At 43.6% G+C, this 18,904-nt stretch overlaps 1 protein-coding gene across 1 annotated transcript; it reads left to right on the top strand.

The window, feature by feature from the left end:
• The first annotated feature begins 560 nt into the window (after positions 1-560).
• Positions 561-14,989, top strand: LOC129050766 (cyclin-Y-like protein 1B). Its single transcript, XM_054533838.2, has 5 exons — positions 561-608; positions 1,199-1,318; positions 5,360-5,526; positions 9,150-9,312; positions 11,333-14,989. The coding sequence occupies exons 3-5, from the start codon at positions 5,438-5,440 to the stop codon at positions 11,444-11,446; spliced, it is 366 nt and encodes a 121-aa protein (XP_054389813.2). The 5' UTR covers positions 561-608; positions 1,199-1,318; positions 5,360-5,437; the 3' UTR covers positions 11,447-14,989.
• Positions 14,990-18,904: the final 3,915 nt, after the last annotated feature.

The raw sequence follows: 18,904 nt of genomic DNA, 5'->3' as shown, positions 1-18,904 counted from the left end.
CTGGTTTCCTAAATGAGCACACAATGTGTTAGTTTTTTAAAGTCCATTAAAGACTGGCCTCTTTTAAAATAAAAAGGCAACTGAGTTTGTAACTCAAACCACTTAAACAAATATGATAGATGTATACTACAGGAAGATTTGGGAAATCTGAATCTCATTCACATTTATTAAAAGTTCTAAAAACTTTATTGGCAACCACTACTGCTTCATAAAATGTTCTTGTGTTCCAGCATGAGGTTAGAGGAGTGAAAATAGATATAGTTTATTACCATTGCCTGTTAGTGGGGGTCAATATTTAAAGGCAAGTCTGGCTCATCAATGTAGAAAAGACTTCACAGTTCGGGACATTATGTGCTGAAGAAAAAGATGTCAAGAAACCTTCTGAAGGCCAGGATCCAGGAGAAAAATTTGCAAAAACTGTTTTGGTGAACAAATTTTCCCAAAGCAAACAAGGTGTGTCTCCCTCCACCCTCCATGCCCTACTCCCAGCAGTTACTTTACTAAGATGTTAACAATTCCCGAATTAATTTCGTAAATGCACATTCTTATTTTATAGATATGCAAATAGATCTCTGGCTATTTTTGACGAGCCAATACATCCACTTCCAGTAAGTGTCACTTTGTTTGAGGTTCCATTTTTGTCTCATAGAGTTGTATTTAGTTCATGCTGAAGTCAAAATCACCCACCTTTAAGTCTTCCCTCTGTTGTGTCTAATCATCTTATATAAGGAGTGTTGTCAAGTGGGCATGCTGGAGTAAGAGCTGACTTGCAGCTTTGTTTAATTAGTGCACTAAGGGGAGTAAATATACCATCCAAATAACAAAATGTGTCATTTAAAAAAATAATTTTCTATAGCACCAAGCAATATAAATATTTGCAAATAGTCCTGACAAATATGCACAATCTCTGTGAATAGAACTAGAAAACAATTTAAGTTTAAATCAGTTTAAATGCTATAAAAATTTAAAAACTTCCTTCTTCACATATGATAGCCACAGGGCTACCATAGGGCCTATGTTTGCAGAAAACCAAAAACATTTTAAGATCCTGCTGTTTATATTTTTAAAATTAAAAGACATTTATCCCATCAAAATTTTTGTAAGGGACACGTGGGCACAAATGTGAACACTGCCATCTTAAGAGTTCTTAAAAAGTTTTCTTGAGTGGATATTTATGTTGCCTTTTTTCTTCTTTCAGCAAGGAAAGGCTCCAGGGAAATCCTTCGAGCATGATCCCGAATGCAACTGTATTTTCAGGTATTTGTGTACTCTTTTTCTAGTCATAAAACTAACAGCTCCATGTGCAATCATAGCTTTGGTAAGATATTTCTTATGTATAAAGCATCTTTAACAACTGGTCTCCTACACAGGGTATGGCCGTGTTTCTAACTAAAAGTAGATTCCTGGAATTATCATCAGATCTTTTAAGAGAAACCTGTGCAAGCAAAGTAAATACACATATTTGAGTTTAATCATCATTATGGTTTAAAATGATGCCATTGCTTTTCTTATCAGAGAATAAATGCTATTAAAGGCAGCAGGAGAGATTTCTGGTTTCTCCTTCAATAGATTCCAATGTAGATCTAGGCTGAGTCCCAGGCCATATTCCCTGGGCACTTCTGATGCATGCTGTGACTGGGAGCTGCTGCTCTGAATGCTTTGTTGTTCTTGCTGACCTCTTGTGCCTGCTCCATAAATTGCCCAGGAATGTGGTACCAGTAAGACTTGGACACAGGCTTTGCTAGATAGCCTGCTAAGCCGCAGCTGTATCCTTACCTCTACATCATTCTCACAGAATTCCTGTGGTGAGACTCATTGTGAATATGAAGTCCTCTTCAGATGGCTGGGATTGGTTTACCCCTCCCTACACTAACCTGTAGAGGAACGTCAGCCATGCAGCCAGGAGAGAAAAGATACTTAGAGCAGTAAGTACCCTCTCCTTTAGCATCTGGCTAGAGCTTAGAAGAGAAGGCTTTTGCTGGGCACCTGCATAGAAACCCCTCCATGGGCCCTGGATCAGACGCAGGCCTCTTCATCGAGCTGCAGGCCATTTGGAACGCTCAGCACCTGCTGGCAGGAAGCAGGAGTGGAACTTCCAGCTGGAGAGAGAGAGAGAGCTGATGCTGGAGGGAAAGCTGGATTGGAAGAAGGGGGTGTTCACTGTAGACAGGCTAAATTTGGTGTTACTGTAAGATAGCAGAGTGGCCGTGTGCAGTCAACATTTGGATCATTGGGACTGAAGCATGAATCTGAACTGGAAATAAGGGATGAAGAGTAAGAGCACCTGCTCAAGGCTGGGCACAGTGGCTCACATCTGTATTCCCAGCACTTTGGGAGGCTGAGGCAGGCGGATCACCTGAGGTCAGGAGTTCGAGAGCAGCCTGACCAACATGGTGAAACCCTGTCTACTAAAAAATACAAAAAATTAGCTGGGTGTGGTGGTGGGCACCTGTAATCCCAGCTATTCAGGAGGCTGAGGCAGGAGAATCGCTTGAACCCGGGAGACGGAGGTAGCAGTAAGCCGAGATCACGCCCCTGCTGTCCAGCCTGGGAAATGAGAGCGAAACTCTGTCTCAAAGAAAAGAAAGTAGCTGCTCAAATGCAGAGAAAGTGTTTAGAATGAAAGTGGAGAAGCCGGGCATGGCGGGACACACCTATAGTCCCATCTACGCCGAGGCAGGAGAATCACTTGAGATCAGGAGTTTGTGTCCAGCCTGGGCAGCATAGCAGGTCCCCATCTCTAAAAAGGAAAAGAAAGGAAGGTGGACAGAAGATAGCTGTGTAAGAACAACCAGCATGTAAGGGACAAGCCTCCAGTAAAGTGGCTAGAGTGGGAGGAGGAAGAGCAGGAGAGGATAATAAAAGAAGAACAAACGGTTCAAGATAGGAAAGGCTGTGGTCACAGTGCTAAATGTTGCAAGAAATTGTCTGTTCCATAAACACCCCCTGGATGCCGACCCTGTCCCACTCTTCTAAGTGCTGGGGTAGAGAAGAGGACAGGTTGAACACAGTCCTTGTCTTTATGAGCTTATGTTGTAATGAGGAAAGCAATTTTTTTAGGTTATGGAAAATAGCAAAATGATAAAGCAGGATAAAGACAGAGTGACGGGAGGGGCTCACTATTTCAGATAGGATGATCAGGAAGAGCCTCTGTAGAGAGGTCACATTTGAACAGTGACCTGACTATAAAGCGAGGACAATAAGGAGTGCTGGCATGACAGGCAGTGGGATGAGTGCGAAGACTGAGACAGGAACACATTTCATGTGTGTTCAAGGAACAAACAACAGGGCCCCGCATGGTGAGAGGAATGAAGGAAAGAACAGAAGAGATGAGGCCGCACAGGCAGTGCCACAGCTCACAGAGCCCTTTGGCTTGCAGGCCATGGGAAGGAGTTCAACCAGTTTGATGGGGGCACTCATGGTAGATCTTGAGCAGGGGAGTGCAGTGTTCTTAATTGAAGAGGTTATGGCGACGGCTTTGGGGAGAGTAGACCACAGTTGGGAGGAAGGTTGGGGCAGAGAAGAGGACCAAGAAGCAACTAGGGTGATATAGGTGAGCCGTGACCCATGGTGGCTCAGAATCTGAAGCAGGCAGCCTACCAGTGAAGGTAGGCATAGAGGGATTGCACACAGATTGGAACAGGGTAACTCACATGTAAGTATTAGTCCCCAGGGGCTAGGCCAATGGCAATTCCCTGGACAAGATTAGGGCCAGCTTGGGGAGTGGAGCCTTAGGGTGAAGGGCTCTGGTTTGTAGGTGTCAAGACTCCAAGGACCTCGGCAAGCGGAGTCTCAGGCAAGTGATGGGGGTGGGTGAGGTGGGTTAATGAGAGATGGGAGGTGAGGAGCTGGCAACAGGGCCTGATGCTGTAAGCAAATGAGAGGATGCCCCTGGGGAGCTATGGGGAGCAGGATGGGAATAGGAAACACATTTGTATTGGGGGAAATCTCTGGCAGAGAGGGAGAAAGTCTTCAAGAAGAGGTGACTTGGGGAACAGTATTCTACAAATGTGGGATGGGATCCACTGTGCTTTTAGAAGAGTTGGTGTTAAAAAAGGAACTTTCTCACTGACCCAGGAGGGCAAGTGGTATCAGTGAGTGTCAGCAGGTCCAGCTTACCAGTAAAGGTGACAGGAAGGTGAGGGCTCACCAATGCTGTTTAAGTGCTCTCTAATGAGTCCTGTGGAGTTGAACCCTGGGAGGGAGGGTCATTCCTAGGATACCCGATAGTGCAGTGTTAGGGGGAAAGAGAGCAGAATCTCTCATAAGAACGTATCATGTTCAAGAGCCATTTGATTTTGAAAACACAGTTGAGTTTGGAGAACATTGCCAGATCTGAGCCACTAATCTATAACCTTCAGACAATAAATGAACTCTCTTAAAATGAACTGTTCTCCTTTGGTCTTGATACAAAGACGTCAAGTAGCATAGAGGCATACTGTTCTGCAGAGCACCATCTGGGGTAGCAATGCCTCACAGCTCACCTCTGTAACCTTCACTCAGCTGGTCCCTCACCCAGTTCTTTATAGGATAGAGACTGGAAAGATAGAAAATACTTTCTGAGATTGTCTCACAAACTGCTTGGCAGGTTGAGAGGAACCCCAGGGATACAGAGGCTGACAGCTGTCTCTACCTAAAAACCAACAGAATTGACTGAATGCAGATACTGTAGGACAAGAAATGAGTTTTCATGAAGTGATTGTGGAGACATGGAAAATAGGGGCTGTGAGCAGGACCCTCCTTTCACACACATGCGTTCCTTATCAAGGCACTGAATATGGAGATTATTTCTGAGCCACAGACACCTGCACTTGTCATGCTGTCTGCACAGCAGGCATTGGGAAGTGCTCTTGACCCGCAGTTCCTCAGCTGGTGTCCCAAGAGTGGGTTAGTTATTGTTAAAAGGAGAAGACAGCAGTGTTCTCAGTATCACTTGGGCATTACATTTTCAAGCATGGCCCACCTGTAAAATTCCTACCTGCCAGCCAGGTGTGATGCCGCACACGGACGGCACTGGAGTGTTTCCTGAACAACATTAATCTGCACTGGGCTTGAGTTTGTGCTGCCTTTCATAAGTGTGAAGGTGTTAATGGTGCCTCTCTTCATGCCCACAGGGATGTCCAGTCATCCCTGTGACTGAAATTGGGCTGGAAATGTCTATGGGCAGAGTAGGCTGCAGAGGTATCTCACTATGACTGTGATTTGGCCTCTTGCTTTGTCTGAGCAAAGTCTCTGCAGAACATAGGAATAAAAGGCATGCATTTTCTGGTCAAAACCAGAAGAAATCTTTCATTCTTAAATGTTCGTATCACCACACTTAATCTGAACCGAAATCAAAGAGCAGCGCTCTATTTTGCAGGTGTACATCGAACGACTTTTAACTAATGCTAACATCGATCTTTGTCCTACTAATTGGAAAAAGATTGTCCTCGGAGCCATGCTTCTTGCCTCCAAGGTTGGGAGAAATCGTGGTCTGTGGAGTGTGGATGACAGCCGGAATCCCGAGGACATTGCAGTTGAGAACATGTGAGTTTGTAAGGTTTTGGCGAACAGTGTAACCAATTTCCATACCTCATTTGCTCTCCAAGTTAACATTGTAAAAAATATCTTTATAGGTTTGCTTGTGCAGATAAAGGAAATAGGCATAAGACAACAGACTTCTCTCTATCCAGCTTTAGTGTAACAGTTTATATTTTCCGGCATTCATAGTAGGTCTTGATGTGTTATTGTTGTAATAACCTCCTGGATAAACTGAAAAGTATTTTTCTGATTGTCTTTTGGCAAACCTCTTACAAGTGTACTATGAGAATGACACAGTACAGTAAATATCTTTATAGGTTTTTAGAAGCTATCTGCCAGTTTCAGTCCCTTTTTAAGGGGCAAACATCTGGCCTTTGAAATAATTGGCCACTGTTAAGGTCTTAAGGACTCTGGACTATGGAGAAGTTTTAGCTTCAACCTAAGTCCCCCATTGTGTAGTTGCTTTTGCTGGTCCTTTCCTCCCCCTTTTATCTGAAGATCTTTTTTTATAGGAACCTTGAGATATGAAGTTAAATAGCCATAGATTTCTGTGCCCTGGCCCCTCCCCACTGAGAGTGTTGCATGTGTTTGGAAATCAGCCTGATGAGTTAGAAGCTCCAACGTTCACCTCCCGTGGTGTGAAAAGCATTTCTGGGGCATCTCTCCATGCCCACCACACTCACAAGGCTCCATGGGTACATCCGTGGCAGCACTCAGGTGTCTGGAGTTGCCCATGACAGTGCGAGGAGCCTTGCAGAGGCATGGGGTTCCTCCCAGATGCACCAACACGACACAGTTTCACCAGGATTCCCTTCCAATCCGGCCTCATGACTGCTGTGAAGGGACGGGCCCTGGAGCTGGCAGGCAGGGTGAGCAGGGAGGTGTTTCCAGCAGAGCCTTCCTGGGTGCCCGCTGGACAGTGAGGACAGCTGTGCAGGCTGCATCTGTGCAAGACAAGGGAGCAGCTCTTGTTCACATTGAGCAGCAGCAGCCCATCAAGATCATTCCAGGCAGTGGCACAAGTTAGTTTTGTGACCTTTGTCCATGACTCTGGATAATACTGTCATTCTGAGTCACCTCAGTGTATGTCTGCAATTGAAGATACAGTGTATATTGTAGATATACCTCAGTGTATATCTACATTTAAAAATGACCCCTTTGTGGCTGAGCTCAGTGGCTCATGCCTGTTATCCCAGCACTTCAGGAGGCTGAGGTGAGTGGATCGCTTGAGCTCAGGAGTCGAAGACCTGCTGAGTAACACAGTGAACCCCGTCTGTACAAATTTTTTTAAAAAAATTATCCAGGCATGGCGGCAGGCAGCTGTAGTAATCCCAGCTACCTGGGAGTCTGAGGTGGGAGAATTGCCTGAGCCTGGGAAGTTGAGGGTGTAGTGAACTGTGATCACATCACTGCACACCAGCCCTGGGTGATGGAGCCAGACCCTGTCTCAAAAACAAAAACAAAAATCTATTTTTGCCACCACTTTGCTAATAGTGTAAACCAAGTGATCGTGGTGGTATTTCTGGTAGCAATTTTAGCAAAGAGTGTGACCGCAAATGAATTTGAAACTAACGGAAGTACTTTGGATGTTGCAAACACTAAAGTGGCCTTGCTCATAGTCATCCATTTGAAAACCGGTCCCTTGAAGGAAGCACGGTTTGTGACTGCCTGAGTTCTCCTTGCCTGCTGCCTAGCCAGAGCTGATTTATTAAGACAGGGGAATTGCAATAGAGAAAGAGTTTAGTTCATGCAGAGGCAGCTGTACGGGAGACCACTTTTACTATTACTCAAATTAGCCTCTCCAAAAACTCTGGGATGGTTTTTTAAAGAATAATTTGGTGGGTAGGGGGTCAGAAAGTGGGGAGTGCTGATTGGTCGCATCAGAGATGGAATCAGAGAGCGTTGAAGCTGTCCTCCTGCACTGAGTTGGCCCCTGGGTGGGGGCCACAAAACCAGATGAGCCAAGTTTGTTGATTGGAGTGGTGCCACCTGATCCCAGTACAGGGCCTGCAAAGTATCTCAAGCACTGATCTTAGGTTTTACAATGGTGATATTATTCCCAGGAGCAATATGGGGAGGTTCAGACTCTTGCAGCCTTCAGCCGCATGACTCCTAAACCATAATTTCTAATCTTGTGGCTAATTTGTTAGTCCTGGAAAGGCAGTCCAGTCCCCAGGCAGGAAGCAGGTTTGTTTTGGGAAAGGGCTGCTACCGTCTTTGTTTCAAAGTTAAACTATAACCTAAGTTCATCCCAAAGTTAGTTTGGCTTCTGCCTAGGAATCAACAAGGACAGCTTGGAGGTTAGAAGTTAATTCAATAATTCAAGTTATACATATATATAATTCAAATATATATATATATATTTAAATTTCTATAGACTTATCGACGTGTGAAGAGAAAATTAATTTTGGAAGTAGGTTCAGCTGGGTTTTAAGTTCAGCAAATTAGATCACCACATCTTGGCTCGTGGTCTAACTGTCCCCCTTACAGGAGAACATCAAGCATTTGTTGACTTAGCCAGTGGGTAAAATATTAAAAACTTTCAATAAAATATTAAAAACTTTCAAACCAAGAAACCAAATGTATTGTTCAGATACTGCTCATTTTTAAGCAATTAACTCATTACAGGGGTTACTCTGAAAACAGCCAGATTTACTCTAACTGTGTACCTATTAATTTAGCCTTGGTGAGGGCGGCTGGATGACCATGTGGCAGAGGACAGCTCCCAGCCCTTTCCTCTCCCACTGTATTCAACTCCCCCAAATCCCATTCTGGCCAGGGGTGACAGATGCTGAGCACTTCAGGGTTGCATTCCCAACTCAGGAGCAAGACTGCGTGTATAAGGCCAGGGCCCTACTAGAAATCACATCATAAAATGGGTTTAGTCTACCCAAAATGTCTCTCCTTGATTTTTCTGCCTTTCAAACTTTAAAGAATATCCTTGCCCTGTCATAGTGGCAGTTTCAACTCTTCATAATACTAAGGTGAGCAGAAACTTGCTTTATACCCCCTTGACATAGCCTTGTGGGCTGGAGCAGAGGGAAGGAGATTCTTTTTGCCATGGAATGCAGCTTGGTTATGTATTTATTTGGGATGAATCCTTTTTGTAGCCTTAGAGTTTTTCCTCCTCTGAGATAATAGGGTGGCTCTCCATGGGTCCATTTGTTGCCATGGTGATGTGCCCAGTCCTCCTGTTGGTGCTTCTCTACTTCAGTAAGCCCTTTCCTGTTATTGTCCTGGTAAAAATGCCTGGAGGTCCTTCAGAGCTAATAAATGGCACCCATCATTCCTGTCATGTGATTGCTATTGTGGGGCTCGTGAGTGAGCATGGAGTTTGAGCTGTGCAGCTGCCCTAAGGGAACTCTCAAGAATGAGCCCCGAGTCTGCAGCAGGAGTGCAGAAGAGGCTTCCACCTTTCCCTCATCCCAAACTTGGGGTGCTGGGATGCAGAAGAGACCCCAAGCAGCTGTGTCTTGTTTGGACATTAGTGTAGGAACCCGACCAGGCAGCCTTTATTTGTTTCAAAACAGAATTTAGAGCATCCTAGTAGCTCAGAATGGTATTTTTTAAGTTAACCCACTTGACTAGAATTGTCCTATGTTGGTTTTATTGTGTTTCTCCTCCCCTAGGAGCAAGATGGAGAAGTGTTTCTTGGAGCTACTTGAGTTTAATATTCATGTATCTGCCAGTGTCTATGCAAAATATTACTTCAATCTGCGTGCCTTGGCAAATGACCATGACCTGTATTTTCTATTTGGTTTTCTTCACAAAGATAAAGCACAGAAGCTGGAGGTAAGGATGTGAAGTCACTTAGTGGAATTTTCCATTGGCCACAAAAGCCAACATCTGTTACAAAATCATATTAAGTAGTGATTAGGAAAATGAAAGCCTTAAAATTAACAGACCAAAGAGCTTATTTCTTTGGCATCATATTTCTTATCTGTTATGGTTTATAGAAGGATCCATATTCTTTATTAATTAATTAATTAATTTTTTGTTTTTTGAGACAGAGTTTCGCTCTTGTTGTTCAGGCTGGTCTTGAACTCCTGACCTCAGGAGATCCACCCTCCTAGGCCTCCCAAAGTACCAGGATTACAGGTGTGAGCCACCACGCCCAGCCAATGATCCTCCATATACATTTTTTTTTTCTGAGACGGAGTTTCACTCTTGTTGCCCAGGCTGGAGTGCAATGGCACGATCTTGGCCCACTGCAACCTCCACCTCCCGGGTTCAAGCAATTCTTCTGCCTCAACCTCCCAAGTAGCTGGGTTTACAGGCATGCGCCACCATGCCCAGCTAATTTTGTATTTTTAGTAGAGACGGGGTTTCGCCATGTTGGTCAGGCTGGTCTCGAACTCCTGACCTCAGGTGATCCGCCCACCTTGGCCTCCCAAAGGGCTGGATTTACAGGCGTGAGCCACCGCGCCAGCCAATGATCCATATTCTTAAAAAATTATTGATATTCTTTCTGCTATGACCATAATTCAGAATATTTTTAATTAAATTTAATGTGATTTTAATGGGTTTTGTTTTTAACCTCTATCCATTCAGACAACAATACGTGAATAAATGCAATTGTATTCCTAATTATATCTGTATACACAATGCACTTTACCACTCTTGACTGTCTTTTACTTACACAGTTTGGAAATTTACATCATTGTCTACTGTATATAATACAGTGCAGTCCCGTGAGTTTATTAGACAAAGCAGTAGTGGCTGATAGACCTGTACTTAGACTGTACAAGGTGCCAGTGTTTCAAGTACTATCTGTAGGAAGGTCATGGGTTTTTAATGAAAGTGGTAACTTTCATGGGGCAACGTAAGATTTATGGCTTATGACCCTTGGTGAGTATACAGGAAAATTACAACTGAAATAGACACATATAAAATTGGCACTTTCTCTGGTATCTTGGTGGTACTTTGGAATAATACATTTTTCTACCACAATGTGCAAGTAAAGTAGCACCTTATGGTGTTTCAGTCATTAGACTTCTTGGATGTTCCAAAATAGCCCAGCACACACCTGTCTCATTAAAATTTGCTTTGAGTATATAGTAACTAATAAAGATTGGGTAGAATTTGAATCTCTGAGTAAATTGATTTTTTGGCACCAGTGCATGTTTATTATGTTGAAGGAACAGGTGTACAGGTAGCAGATGATATTGTTGTTAGGATCTTGTCACAATACTCTTGAAATATTTGGGAGTCCTATTTTATTTTTTATGTAACGGTATCATTAAGCGATGAGCCCAATTTTAAAATAACTTAATAAAGTAAGTTCCTCTTGGCTCTGGCAATCTATTCATAGCCCTTAAAAGAGATCACCTTAGTGAATGGGCAGGGAGTAGCATCCTCAGAACCTGACCCTGTAAACCTCAGCCAAAGCAGCTGCAAAGGAACCATCTAAAGGAATCTGTATGTGTGGCTTCTCATCAGCGGTGCCTTTTAAAAAATGCTGGAGCCCGGCCGGGTGTGGTAGCTCATGCCTGTAATTCCAGCACTTTGGGAGGCCAAGGCGGGTGGTTCACGAGGTCAGGAGATCGAGACCATCCTGGCTAACACGGTGAAACCCCATCTCTACTGAAAATACAAAAAATTAGCCGGGTGCAGTGGCAGGCGCCTGTAGTCCCAACTACTCGGGAGACTGAGGCAGGAGAATGGCGTGAACCCGGGAGGCGGAGCTTGCAGTGAGTGGAGATCGCACCACTGCCTCCAGCCTGGCGACAGAGTGAGACTCAGTCTCAAAAAAATAATAAGTTGGAGCCCTTTTTTAAATTATACCTCTTTTCTCTTTGATTTACTTTCCTAGGCTAGGTCACGGCCGTGTGAATACAAAGACCTGCATCGAGATGCCGCTGCAATGAAAAGGGCTGTCAGCATGAACTTCATTGGTATTCGGTGCTCTAATGCCATCTTATCTTAAAGAGAGAAATTGGCCTTAAAAGACCCTGAGCTTCTCAACTGTAAAGACTAGAAAATATCACTTCTGCTGAAAGAAACAACAAAATTAGGATTTTCTTTTTTTTCTTTGTTTTGTTATTTGTTTTGTTATTTGTTTTTGTTGTTGTTGTTGTTAGTGTTTAGGATTTTCATCTACAGGAAGCATCTTCCAGTTAGCCACATTGTGGAACTGGGTGATGGTGGTATGAACAGTGGGTGCCAGGTGCTTCCTGCCCTTCCTCTTTCACTGGGTCCAGATGGCATTCCTAGGGCACCACCTTGAACAACTCTTGGGGAGAAGGAGTGTCACATGGACACAGCACATCCCAGCTCAGAGTCCAGTCACCCACAGTCTGAAGCAGGTGCCAATAGTGTCCACAGTCTCCCACAGTCCCTAGCAGGTGACAGTAGTCTGAGCTGAGCTAGAGCTCAAAAAACTTTAGAATTGGCTCCAGATTTCTGAGAGCACGTGGGTTTGGTTCTCTGTCCACTGAGGCACTGAATACATGATGGCCCAAAACTCAACAATGACTGGGAGAGAGTGGCATCGGGGCAAGGCTGTCATTACTCCAAGCACCAGGGTGGCTCAGTCCTGCTCATCTAGTCTTTGGAGGGAATCTGTGCATGTGAAATGAGGCCCCTACATCATGGTTATAAAGGAAGAGATTAAATCAGCTCATCTTCCCCCAGGCCAATAATGGTCACACCACCTAGGGAAGCAGTAAAAGACCTGGCCTTGGGATTGTTAGGGGAGCTACGGAAGTGAAAACTGAATTTACCCAGTTCCGGGAAAACAACAAAGGCGGAACATCTGGGTTCAAAACATTATCAGAAGATCATGTTCCCAGCTAATCTTGCCCTGGTGCATTGTATGGTCTCAGCACTTGTCAGCAAAACAAAAGCCTCTCAATAATTCTAACACAGGGACACACCACAACTCACATTTTCCAGTGCACCTCAGTGGTTCAAGAGATTGCTGGTGCTGCCTGCACCTGTCAGTCTGTTCACATATGGAGAGGAGCAGCGGTTCTCACAGGAGCGGCTTCTGCATCCTGAGGAAGTTTGCCCACACAGTTCTGGTTGTAATAACTGGCAGCACCCACTGACATGCAGTCAACAATGGGACTTCTATGGTGCACAGGACTGCCCCCCTTCTCAATCATGAAAGAATTTTCTGGCTTCCAAAATAGAAGGTGCTGAGGATCAACAGCCTCAGAGTCTACAAGGGAAACACTTTCTGAGACTTTCTTTTTTCTTACAAGACCAGATCCCCACCAATGTGAGACGTTAGATCAAGTTTTGTGCAAGGGTGGATGTGACGGGCAGAATCCTAAGAGGCCCTTATGATCTCTGCTGTCTTTTGTTACACCCTGAATCTTTCCTTGGGTATGGCCAGACCTGTGCCTTGTTCTAGACATTTGAATATGGCAAAGTGAGGGAGTGGCTTTCTAGGAGTTACCTTTCCTTTCCTTTTATCGGGAACAATAGGAATCCCTATTTTCTTTCTTGCTTTTATTTTCACAGTGCAGTGGTTTGGAATATCCCACTGTTGATTTGTGATTTCCTCCTCCAACCATAATCTATGGCCCTTTATATGTAATTGAATATTTTCATGTATTGATATTTTGTGTCTGAAGATAAAATATTAGACTAAACATGTTAAAACATTTCATGCGAAACTTCAGTGGTTGTAGAGTCTACTCTTTGGTGAATACACAAATTTATCTATTTTATATATTAAAAATTGTATTAGTTGTGATAATATTTTCTTTTTTATCTTCACTTGTTAGATATAGTTACTTAAATTTTTCCAAAATTAATGATATTGTATCTTATATTTGATTTAAAATACTACTAGGATATTTGGATTGATAGTTGAAAATAAATGGCAAAATAAGAATTGCTGAAACCTAGTGATAATGTACTTAGGATGGGTTTATTATCTATTATCCCTATCATTGTTAAATGTTTAAATTTCCATGAAAACCTCTACATAAGAACTTACAATTTTGTGTAAAATCCTTCGTGCCCTGCACTTTAGCTCCGCTGCATAATTAATAAAAGGAAAATGGATTCTCCTGCGGGAAGTTTGGCTGGACTCTCCCTTTCTTTCCCTGCAACGTAGGGAGAGCGTTTTGAGGTCACCATGGGGTGAGGTGGCCATGAGTGGGGGCCCTGGAGATGCCGGCCTGGAGGGGTGCATGTGTGGACATGGGTTTTGCGGCCACGATTCTCCCTTGGGTCTTTCTGGTTGTGGGTGGTGGCTTTGAGGATGGTGTCTGAGGATCCTCTCCAGGGGAGTTCTCTGCTTGTGCAATCTCCCTCTGGAGAGGGCGCGAGGATATCTGGGGAGGGATTCATAGGGTCGCTCCTGTGTGACAGAGGTACCCTGTGCGTGGTCTCCGGGAAAGCATCCTTTTAGGGGTGGTTGGGGGAAGCCATCGCCTAAGTGGAGGGTGGGGCCTGGTCTCCCCTGTAGGGTGGGCGGGATGTCTGAGGGAGTGCTGGAGGGTCGCCCTGTGTTTCGGGGTCGCTGTGCGGGGTCTCAGTACAGCCCTCGACCTGGGGAAGTCATTGTGGAGACTCCGAGGTGGTTGGGACGGGGAAGAAGGCAGCCTGGGCAGTTGCCGCGGTGTGTCAGCGTCGCTGATGCCAGGAGACAGGTTTGAGAAGGGTCTTTGGAGGGGAATAATTGTGGAGTCCCCGCCCCACAGTTCCGGGCGGGGAAAACTCCAGGGTGCTCCAAGGCCAGAGGTCAATGCGGGGTGTGCAGGAATAATCTAGGGGGGCTCACAGGGAAATGATGGCTCCCCCGAGGGGTAAAGTGTGGAAGGAAGGTGCCTCAGCAAGTTAGGTCTTGCAGGGACCTTCTGTAGGGCGTCTGTGAGATAGATCCATGGGGCCCCTGGGGTCGCACCAACCCGGGGCGGGGTATTTGCCAGGCGTCAGACCTTTCTGGGTCCCGGTGGAAGGGCTTCGCCCTCCGCACCGCCCGGTGGAGGCGGCCAGGAGGCCGGGGCTCCCGCCTCCCACACGTGGAGCTTGGCAAACTCAGTTCGGGGGGAGTCGCGGTGCTCCTGGGCGGGGAACCTCCTCCAGCCTTGGGGACAGCGGGGCCACCCCTTAAGGGCCGGCAGCAGGAAAGGACGGAACTAGTCGCGCACCTCTGCATCCTTTTATTACGGAATTGGAATTGGGTTTACTTGGCCGACGGTGCGGAGCGGAGGGTAAGGTTTGCGCTCCCACTGCTCCTTCTCTGCCAGGCGCAGTTTCCAGCGCAGATCCAAGCCCCTGGGGTGCCTACAGAGGGGAGCGCGGCCTGGTGCGGGGGGCGGCCGCAGGCTCCCGGGACTGTCAGGGGACATCTGCGCCCTGTGAGCGCCAAGCCCGCCCCACAGCTCCTGAGCCAGCCAACACGGGCACCCGGTGCAGAACTCGGACCCGCAGCCCGAGCTCCAGAGGTGGACAATTTTGCTCCAGAGCGAGCGGCGACAGGTACGGCTACAAACAGAGGGAATGCGGAGGGCTGGCCAAAAAATGAAAAAAAAAAAAAAAAAAAAAAAGGCAAATGATTGAATGTGGTAGTCATGAAATGTGGAGTTTCGTATTAGATTTGAGTGTTACACTGGGTTCAGAATGAGTGACTACAGTGCAGTTTTAGGAGTGGCGGTAGACAACTGTAAAACTCTAGGCAACTGCAGATAGGAGAGTCGTTGATAACCTTTCTGTGAGATATCTCTTTTGATCTGTGTTTGATAAGAAATATGCCCAACCCTACGAGTACAGCTTTCACATTCCTAACAATCTGAGTCAGTCTGAGTCAGAGCGGTCTTCAATAAATTACAATCATTTCCTTTGCTTTTCTGACCTGGTTAAACGAATCACATGGTTCCTGCCCATTAATACCCCTGCATCAGTAACCAAATCTTTGCGTGTTAGCTTGCCGCCTCCCTTTTCTTTGTTATGCTTTGAAATGGACAAGAAATAGATTTCATTTTTACAATCTGTGACTTGGGTTTCTGAAAATCTTAAACAACCTTAGTGTATGTTGACATGTTAATTTTTTAAAACGCTTTACTGAGGTATACTTTATATAATCACATATTTTAAGTACAACACCAGGCTATTTAGTATATTTATAGAGCCATGCGAGCTTAATTACCACCTAAGTTTAGAATATTTGTATCCCTAAAGAGGAAAATGTATCCTATTTGCATTCACCTTTGCCATGTCAGATCTAGACAACAATCAATTTTATGTCTCTATAGATGAGCCTATTATCAGAGTTTCTAATAGCCAGGATCATGAATTATGTGGTGTTTTGGGACTGGTTTCTTTCATTTAGCCTAATGTTTTTGGGTTTCATTTCTGTTGTAGCTTGCATCATTACATAATTCCTCTTGGATGGCAAGTAGCGTTCTATTGCATGGACATGACCACATGTTATGAGCATTCATATAAGAGTCTTTGTATGATTATAGGAATTTCCTTTGCATACTAACTTTGGGTTAGAATTTCTGTGTCCTATGGTGATTTTATGTGAAACATTTTGAGGGATAGCCGCATTTTTATTTCGTATTGTTTTGTTTTCAAGGTGGCGCAATATTTTACATTCCTGTTTGCAGCATACGTGAGTTCCATATTCTCCACTTCTTTTCTAACATTTGTCATTGTATCTTTGGTACAGCCATTCTAGTGGGTGTCAACTAGTATTAATTGTGGTTTGACTTGTATTTTCTTAACAACTAATGAAATTGAGCAAATTGGCAAATTGTGTATCTTCTATGGAAAATGTCTATTCAAATCTTTTGTCCATTTTTAATTGGTCAATAGTTGTTTTAAGAGTTTTTTATATATTCTAGATACTAGCTTCTCTGAGTTTGGTTTTTAAGATTCCATATATAAACAAGATTTTATATATATATATACAGTGTTCTTCATAAACCCTAATAGACCCAAATAATGTGTACAATTTAAAATATTTTCTCCCATTAAGCAGCATATTTTTCATATTCCTTTTGATGTTCTAAAAGCAAAAGTTTCCAATTCAATAAAGTATAATTTTTTTAATAAAATTGTGCTTTTTGTGTAATATCTTAGACATATTTATGTAACCCAAGAATACAAATATTAACTATAAGATTTCTCCAAATAATTTTGTGTTTAACCTCTTACATTTTGATATATTACCCTTTTTGAGTATTTTTGGGGGTCTCCTGTTTGAGTTAGGGGTCCACTTTTTCCTTTGGCAAAGTGTATATTTAATTTTCCCAGCAAAATTTTTTGAAAAGACTTTTCCTACTACAATTTCTTGGCATCTTTGACACAATCAATTTACCATAAGTTGATGTGTTTATTAGTGACCCTTCTATTCTATTCCGTTGGCCTACATGAATCTATACTTATGCTAGTACCAGACTATAACACTGCAGTAAAAATTGATATTGGATGGGTGAGCATGGTGGCTCACACTTGTAATCCAAGTCATTCAGTTGGCTGGCAGCAACCCCTGGTAGGATTCTGGATGGAAGCTGCTTTTCATCTTAGATTTTAATAGAAACTCAGGGTGAAAACTTTTCAAGACTCAAAAAAGCCCAAGTCTCTTAAATTTTTAGTGTAATTTTGGGTATCAGAAAATCAGTATTTTCAGCATCTCTGAAATCACAATGCAAAAATAGCCCCAGTTTCTTAAGGCCAACCCTTGGTATCTCTGTTATGAAAAGTAGGGTAAGACGATGCCACAAAAGTCAGGTTGTATGCAACATTATCCTCACTTCAACAACAGAACTATCACGCTTTAAGTAATTCAGAGTGTCTTTAAATTATAAGACATAAAGAAAAACTTTCTTGAGAGGGAAAATTTTACAAATCAGAGAAAAAGTTTCTAGAACATAACATTTACATCTTATAACAAATAAATTATATGACCTTATTCTTTCCCTATGAATACATTATTAGTTTTTCCATAATACTTTTAATTTTTAGCTTGAAAATACCAGTTACTTAAACAACACAAAGACACAAAACAAAACCCCAGAAATGTATTTTTTTTTTGAGACAGGGTCTTACTCTGTCACCCAGGTTGGAGTGCAGTGGTTGGATCTCAGCTCACTGCAGCCTCAATCTCCCTGGCTCAAGCGATCTTCCCACCTCAGCCTCCTAAGTAGTTGGGACTACAGAGCCATGGCACCGCACCTCACTAATTTTTGTTTTGTTTTTTTTTTTTTTAGAGATGGGGTATTGCTATCTTGCCCAGGCTGGTCTTGAATTCCTGAGGTCAAGAGATCCACCTGCCTTCACCTCCCAAAATGATTACAAGTATGGGCCATCATCCCTGGCCTAATTTTTTTAAGCTCATAAACAATACATACAATATTTAATTTATTGTATGGCTTAGTTTTTTTAAGCTGATAAAGGTAACACACCAGTACCTTCTGGGGGAAAGGCTTTCAAGCAAAGCAGTCATTTTTGATAGAGATTATAGAAGATGCTATCATGGTGAAATGGTGGAACTAATCCAGAACAATTCATAATCTCCTTCTCAGATCTTCGCTCAAATCAGCCTCGTGCACAAACATTCCTGACCCTCACTTCAGTAATACACTTTTTCCTCTCTCTTTTACACTTTCTCCCTTTGGCTGTTTTTTTGTGACTCCCTGGCAGGAAAAGAGAAAACGTGCTACTTATTGAACACTATTATGTGTCATAAACTATGGTAAATACCTTCAAGAAGAAAGACTGGGCTAAAACAGCTTCACTTCAATCTAGAAGATGTACCTCACAGGGTCTTTGAACATTTGGTGACAGGCATTTTGGGCATGTCTTCTAGGCTGCGGTGTAGCCCTTGTGGGACAGACTCACTCTGGAAGAAGCTCGAGTCTCACCCCAAGATCTCTGTCTCCTCTGTCTGAGGCTGTCAGGGAAGAGAGAAGCCCAGAGTACCCTGCACTTGGGGATCGGCCATAGGAGCTGCTCACCGAGTGGAGAGATGGGAGCTAGCAGCTCAGGATGGGGACACAAGGTGAGTTCCAAACAGCTCTGTCACAGAGAGTGTCAGCAGAACTTTGTGACATCAATTGCAAAGACAGAGGGCATGTGACGGAAGAAGCCCTGAGTGATGAGTCACAGCCCATTCTGAGGCAAGGGAAAAGAAAGTAGCATCCAGAGGCTCTCTTGCCTTATTAACCCATTGCATTTATTCTCAGAGGCTCCTGCCTAAAATAAAGACATTATTCCACCTCCATCTCCTTACATTCTAAGCCTGAAATATGTGTGAGTTATCATTCAAGTGCACAGAGATCTCTATTTTCTTCCTCCTTAAATGATACTTTTAATACTAATAAATTCCTCATAATTTTTACCTCACATATGGGAGACAGAAGAAATAGGGCTTCAACACTGAGTTAATTAAAAATAATTCAGTTTATTTATTTTCCTTCAC

Source organism: Pongo abelii, chromosome 18, assembly GCF_028885655.2.
Source record: "Pongo abelii isolate AG06213 chromosome 18, NHGRI_mPonAbe1-v2.0_pri, whole genome shotgun sequence".
In the NCBI taxonomy this organism is placed as follows: Eukaryota; Metazoa; Chordata; class Mammalia; order Primates; family Hominidae; genus Pongo; species Pongo abelii.
Note: the sequence above shows the minus strand (reverse complement) of the source record. Positions and strands in the feature narration are given on the sequence as shown.

Coding starts and splice junctions, on each gene's coding strand:
- LOC129050766 (XM_054533838.2), top strand. CDS start 5,438: ATGCTTCTTGCCTCCAAGGTTGGGAGAAATCGTGGTCTGTGGAGTGTG. Junction 5,527..9,149: donor GACATTGCAGTTGAGAACAT/GTGAGTTTGTAA, acceptor CTCCTCCCCTAG/GAGCAAGATGGAGAAGTGTT. Junction 9,313..11,332: donor ATAAAGCACAGAAGCTGGAG/GTAAGGATGTGA, acceptor TTACTTTCCTAG/GCTAGGTCACGGCCGTGTGA.